A 6707-nucleotide genomic window follows, 5' to 3' on the forward strand; every position below is an offset into this window, starting at 1 on the left:
CCACCCGCCCCGCCCACCGCGAGGCCGCTCAGGCTCTGTGTCCAGCCAGGACACGCGCCCTCTGCGACCGCGACACCCGGCCCTGACCCCTGACGGCATCTGCGGGCCTCCCTCTCACTGGGGTCCCGCACCCCCCACGCCAGCCCCGCGGCCTACCTGCAGCCCGCCTCCGTGAGGGAGTGGAACCCCGGCTGACAGCGGTCGCACTTGTCCCCCATCACTCCCGGCTTACAGCTGCACCTGCCGTAGCTGTCACACTGGGTGCTCAGGGAGCCTGGAATACGGAGCCCGGGGTGGGTGAGGGCGGAGGGACAGAGACGGGGTCAGAACCCATCCCAGGAAGTGGGCGCTTAGCCTGGAGGCGGCCACTGGCCTCTCCTGGGTTCTGCAGGCAGGGCGTGTGGGCCTGGGGCACACGCACACACAAACAGACACACAGACATGCACACACTGACATGCAGACACGCAGATACACATACAGACACATGCGCATACATCCGCACATAGACACAGAGAGACAAGCACACGTACAGACATGCAGACATATGCAGATATACATACATACACGCAGACATGTACACACACACAGACACACATATGAAGACAGACACAGACACATGCAGATACACATACACACATACACACGCACAGATATGCAGACAGACACACAGATACAGACACGTGCATACACAGACACACATGCAGATACACAGACACATACACACAGACATGCACAGACACATGCATACAGATACACAGACACACATGTGCATACACACACATACAGACGCACACACAGACATACAGACAGATGTATACATACATACACACAGATATGCAGAAACATGCATGCAGACACAGACACACATGCAGACAACACGGACACGTGTGCATATCCACACACGCACATAAACATGCACACACAGAGCTACAGAGATGCAGATATCCATACACACACGCAGACACGCACACACACACTTACACAGACATACATGCAGACACGTGACACTGTGAGGGGGCGGGGCCCGGCCCACCGGCACTTACCCACGGGGCTGCAGTGGCAGGGGGCGCAGGCGTCGTGCGCTCCCAGGCGGAAGAAGTTCTCCCGGCACCGCTCGCACTTGGGCCCGTCCGTGTTATCCCTGCAGTTGGTGCAGTGGCCCCCGTGGCCTGTGGAGCGGTAGAGCTCGGGGTCGAAGTAGCACTCCTGGGAGCGGCCGCTGCAGTCGCAGGCTGTGGGCGAAGGCACGGGCGGGGCTGAGCTGGGGGCACCTCCCGCGCGGGCGCAGGCTTCGCTCCATGTTACTGGGGGGCTCTGGGGTCCCGCCCGGCAACGCTCAGGGCTGACTCCCGGCTCTGTGCTCAGGGATCACTCCTGGCGGGGCTCGGGGTGCCACATGGGATGCCGGGATCGAACCCGGGTCAGCCGCGTGCCAGGCCAGCACCCTCCCCGCAGTGCTGTGGGGATTCACATCCCTCGGGGGAGGCACCGGCTTCGCAGGCGGGTCCTGGGTTCCAGCCCAGTCGTGGAGGGTCCTCGAGACCACAGGTGGGGCACCCCGAAATATTAACAAAGGACTCGGAGAACCCCAAACCTCACGTCCCACGGAGCACATGGGCACTGGGCATGGCCAGTCCCCCAACCCCCTCAGACACACGCACACCACGGGCCACGCGCCCCGGACCCGGGCCATGGGCCACGTGCCCCAGACACATGCTCGCTGCAGGCCACGTGCCCCGCGGCTCAGATGCACACATGCCACGAGCCACGCGGCTCAGACACAGACACGCTGCAGGCTACATGCCAAGCGGCTCCGATGCACACATGCCACGGGCCACACGCTTCAGACACATGCACGCTGCTGGCCACATGCCACGCGGCCCAGCTGCACACATGCTGCAGGCCATGCGTCTCAGATACATGCATGCTGCGGGCTACGTGCCACGTGTCTCAGATATACACACGCTGTGGGCCACGTGGCTCAGATACATGCATGCTGCGGGCTATGTGCCACGCAGCTCAGATGTACACAGACCACGGGCCTCAACACATGCATGCTGCAGGCCACGTGGCTCAGATACATGCATGCTGCAGGCCACATGCCACGCATCTCATATATACACACGCTGCAGGCCATGTGGCTCGGATACATGCATGCTACGGGCTATGTGCATGCAGCTCAGATGCACACAGGCCACAGGCCTCAGACACATGCATGCTGCAGACCATGTGCCATGCATCTCAGATATACACACGCTGCGGGCCACGCGTCTCAGATATACACACACTGTGGGCCACGCGGCTCAGATACATGCATGCTGCAGGCCACATGCCACGCGTCTCAGATATACACACACTGTGGGCCGCACAGCTCAGATACATGCATGCTGCAGGCCACATGCCACGCGTCTCAGATATACACACGCTGCGGGCCATGTGGCTCAGATACATGCATGCTGCAGGCCACATGCCACGCGTCTCAGATACATGCATGCTGCAGGCCACATGCCACATGTCTCAGATATACACACGCTGTGGGCCACGCGGCTCAGATACATGAATGCTGTGGGCTACATGCCACGCGTCCCAGATGCACACATGCCGTGGGCCACATGCCCAGAGATGCCTCCAATACACACACACCCGCCCTCCCACCCCACCATGACCCCACCAGAGTGCCGGCCACTCACGCTGACACTCGTTGGCGCTCTCGGCCGTGGCCCGGTGCCACGGGCGGTCGTTGAAGAAGGGCAGGCACTTCTCACAGTCCACGCCCTGGGTGTTGTGCTTGCAGTCACACACCAGCTGGCCCCGCCCGTCCCGCACACACTGGCTGGCGTGGCCGTTGCACTTGCACCTGTGGGTCAGAGGGGGCGGGCTGGAGGCTCCGTCCTGTCCCTGCGGCTTCCCTGGGGAGGGGCCCCCACCTCGGGGCTCCCTTACCGGCCGCCCACGGCAAAGTCAGAGATGGCATAGTAGTAGGACTTGAGGACCTTGGGGTCACTGAACACCTCGTCCCCGAAAGTGTTCAGGCGGTTCAGAGTGACCCGGATGTCGGTGGCCGTCACCCACTCCTGCGGGGAAAGAGCGGCAGGACGTGAGACGGTCAGCGCGGCCCCGGCCGCCCAGCAATGCCCGCACCCATCCTTCCCCCTTCCAGGACCTCGGGGTGGGTGGCTGCAGGACCCCCAAGAGCCCCCCCCAGATGAGGAAAACGCCACGTTTGTGCCCCGGGCTCCATTCCTGACACACACCAACGGTGAGGCAGAGACTGGTCAGCCCCGAGCGTGGCGGGGTATGGCCCCAAAGGCCCGAGAAAAGCAAAGATCCACAACTTATTCCTCCGGCGGTGCGCGTATCTGGCAGTGCTCAGGACTTACTCCTGGCTCTGTGCTCGGGGGACCACTCGGCGGCGCGCGTATCTGGCAGTGCTCAGGACTTACTCCTGGCTCTGTGCTCGGGGGACCACTCCCGGTGGGGATCGAACCCGGGTCGATCTTCCCTCCAGCCGCAGGGCTAGTTCTTTGACTTGGCACATGCCTACTCGCCCCCCCCCAGCCTGGCACAGCCCACACGGCAGCAGGCTCTGGTACCCCAACGAGCGGGTCTGGAACGGGCGCCCCAATTCAGGGCCGCCAAAGTTCTCTGGACCCCAGCCCTGGCCGCGGGGCCCCCCCGGGCATCGGCTCTCCAGGGTAACGGTCCCAGAGGATTCCAGTACCCGCCGGGAGGAGCCGGGAGCTGTGGGAAGCCAGGGTAAAGGAGACCAACCCTGGGACCAACCCGGGTGTGGGGACCCCGGCTGTCCGGCTGAGCCTGGGGTGAGTGACGGGGGGCCCCTCCTTGGGAGTCTGGCCCGGCCCTGCAATCTGTCTCCCTGGGGCACGCATGGGGGGCCCCCGGGAGGCACCTGGCATGGGGCACACCCCCAGAGCTCATTAAAGCTCGTCTGCGGGAGTAATTAGGGAGGCTGAGGGGGGCCCAGGCCAGGACTCACCCCCCCCCCGCGCATGCGCACAACCTCGCCCTCAGGAACCCCACAGACCCCGGCGGGGTGGGAGTGGGGCCCTTCCCCGGCCCTAGTCGCCGGAGGCGGGGCCAGAGCTCACACATCCAGGGACACCCAATTAGTGTCTCTGCGTAAAGACAACAACGGGCCAGGCAGCCGCAGAGACCCCCCAGGCTGCGCCCAGCCACACCCCTCCCACCCAGCCCGCCCCACACAGGCCAACCTGGGGAGTACGGGGGTGGGGGCGGGGAGGGGGGCAGCGCTGCCAGGAAACTGTGGCCACAGCAGGGTCCACTGTGTTTGGGGGGACACCAGGGACGGTCCCCCCGCGCTGTGCCACCAAGCTAACTCCAGGCACATGGACTTGGTGGCTGCAGCCAGGGACCGAGTGGACGGACGTCTGCGAGTGGACACGGCCACCAACTCTGCCTCCCACCCGCGGCTGAGTCACGTCTTCCTGTCGCTCTGGTCACATCCGAGCACTGCTGGAAGAAACGCTTTTTCGGGGGCGATGGGGGGTGTTTTGCTTTGGGGGGTCACGCCCAGCGTTACGCGGGGGCTGCTCCTGGCTCTGTGCTCAGGGCCCACTCAGGGAGCTCGGCCAAGGACCAAACCTTTCCTGCTGTCTGTCGCTCCAGCCCCCGGAGACGCGTGTTTGAAAGGCCTTCACTGGCATAACCACAGCTAAGCGGGACCTCAGGGTCGATCAGCACCACCTCAGTCAGCCAGCGCCACCTCAGGGTTGACCAGCGCCACCTCAGAGTTGACCAGTGCCACCTCAGACCTCACCAGCGCCATCTCAGAGCTGAGCAGCACCACCTCAGAGTTAACCAGTGCCACCTCAGACCTCGCCAGCGCCATCTCAGAGCTGACCAGCGCCACCTCAGACCTCGCCAGTAACACCTCAAAGCTAGCAAGTGCCACCTCAGAGCTGACCAATGCCACCTCAGAGTTGACCAGTATCACCTCAGACCTCGCCAGTAATACCTCAAAGCTAGCAAGTGCCACCTCAGAACTGGCCAGTGCTACCTCAGAGCCAACCAGCTCACCTCAGACTTCACCAGTACCACCTCAGAGCTAGCAAGTGCCACCTCAGAGCTGGCCAGTGCCACCTCAGAGCTGGCCAGTGCCACCTCAGAGCTGACCAGCGCCACCTTAGAGATGGCCAGCACCACCTCAGACCTCACCAGCGCTACCTCAGAGCTGACCAGTTCACCTCAGACCTCGTCAGCCCCACCTTAGAGCTAGTAAGTGCCACCTCAGAGCTGGCCAGCGTGGCCACCTCAGACCTCATTAGCGCCACCTTGGAGCCGGCCAGTGGCAGGGGCGGGGAGGGGCGGGCGGCACACCTGCAGCACGGGGCTGTGGTCGAAGTTGTAGGCGCTGGGCCGGCCCTCCAGCGTGGAGAAGGCCACGTTGCCGCCGGTGAGCGGGGAGATGTCGCTGAACTCGTCGGTGCACAGCGCCTGCTGCTCGTCGGCACCCGTGCGCAGGAAGGCGCGGGTGGCGCGGCCGTACGTGGCCTCGCACGAGCCGCTGTAGTACTGGTAGGGCAGCCAGGGCCCGTCCTCGCGCGTGCGCTTGTAGATGGCGAAGCTCTCAGGCCGGCTCGTGTGGAACTTGAGGCGCACGTAGGTGATGTCGAAGGCCTTGCCTGTGGGACACGAGCGCGTCAGCGGCGGCCGGCCCCGCCCACTCGAGGCCCCGCCCTCTCCTGGCCCTCCCACGACCAGAGGCCCCGCCCTCCTTCCCCCAGGTGAACCCGCCCACAACCAGATGCCCCGCCCTCTCCCAGCCCCACCCACCCCCCACGACCATTCACAGAGAATCCACCCACCCACTGTTCATGGAGAATCCACCCACTGGTGACCCCGCCCACCAGAGGCCCTGCCCGCCCACTCACGACCATCCACCTACCAGTGACCCCGCCCACACCAGAGGCCCTGGCCCTGCCCACAATTGAAAGGCCCCGCCCTCTGCTCTACCCCACCCACAACCAAAGACTCAGCCCTCCGGCCTGGCCCCGCCCAGAACCAAAGGCCCCACCCTCTCCTGGCCCTGCCCACCCAGGCCACCAATGACTCTGAGAATCCACCCACCGGTGACCCCGCCCACAAGAAGGCCCCGCCCTCCCTTCCAGCCCTGCCCCCAACCAAAGGCTCCGCCCTCCTGCCTGGCCCTGCCCACCTTGGTGATAAACTCATTGAGGGCCCGCCCACACACTGACCCCACCCACAACCGGAAGGCTCCGCCCTCTTGTCTGGCTCAATCCTCTCCCAGACCGGCCACCCACATGACCACAGCCTGTGAGGCCCCGCCCACAAGCAAAGGCTCCACCCTCCCATCTGCCTGGTCCACAGATGGACATTGACCGTCAAACGTCCATGGGCAGACAAGCTGCGGGCAGATGCTGTGGCCAGGCGGCGGCCCCAGCTGCCGGAGCACTGTGAGGGAGCTGAGTACCACCTCATCACCCAACACACACACACACACACACACACACACACACACACACACACACACACACACACACACACACACACACCCCATCCCCTGTGCCTCAGGTTCTCACCCACTACCCTCCCCCCCCCGCCTCATCTATCACCCCACAACCTCCATCACCTCCATCCCCATCACGTCCATCACCCCCTTCACCCCCATCCCCTCCCCCCCTCACCTCCATAATCCCATCCCTCC

General features: G+C 64.1%; 1 protein-coding gene across 1 annotated transcript in view; it reads right to left on the reverse strand.

Annotated features, from left to right (window-relative positions):
- LAMC1 (laminin subunit gamma 1) overlaps nucleotides 1-6707 on the reverse strand; it is a 44895-nt gene that overhangs the window by 21575 nt on the left and 16613 nt on the right. Inside the window, exons 2-6 of the mRNA XM_055121230.1 lie at nucleotides 5360-5664; nucleotides 2945-3075; nucleotides 2692-2858; nucleotides 1045-1233; nucleotides 157-274 (exon numbers count right to left, since the gene is read on the reverse strand). Coding sequence (XP_054977205.1) covers nucleotides 157-274; nucleotides 1045-1233; nucleotides 2692-2858; nucleotides 2945-3075; nucleotides 5360-5664 — 910 coding nt within the window. The remainder of the gene's footprint in view (nucleotides 1-156; nucleotides 275-1044; nucleotides 1234-2691; nucleotides 2859-2944; nucleotides 3076-5359; nucleotides 5665-6707) is intronic.

Source organism: Sorex araneus, chromosome X, assembly GCF_027595985.1.
Source record: "Sorex araneus isolate mSorAra2 chromosome X, mSorAra2.pri, whole genome shotgun sequence".
NCBI lineage: Eukaryota > Metazoa > Chordata > Mammalia > Eulipotyphla > Soricidae > Sorex > Sorex araneus.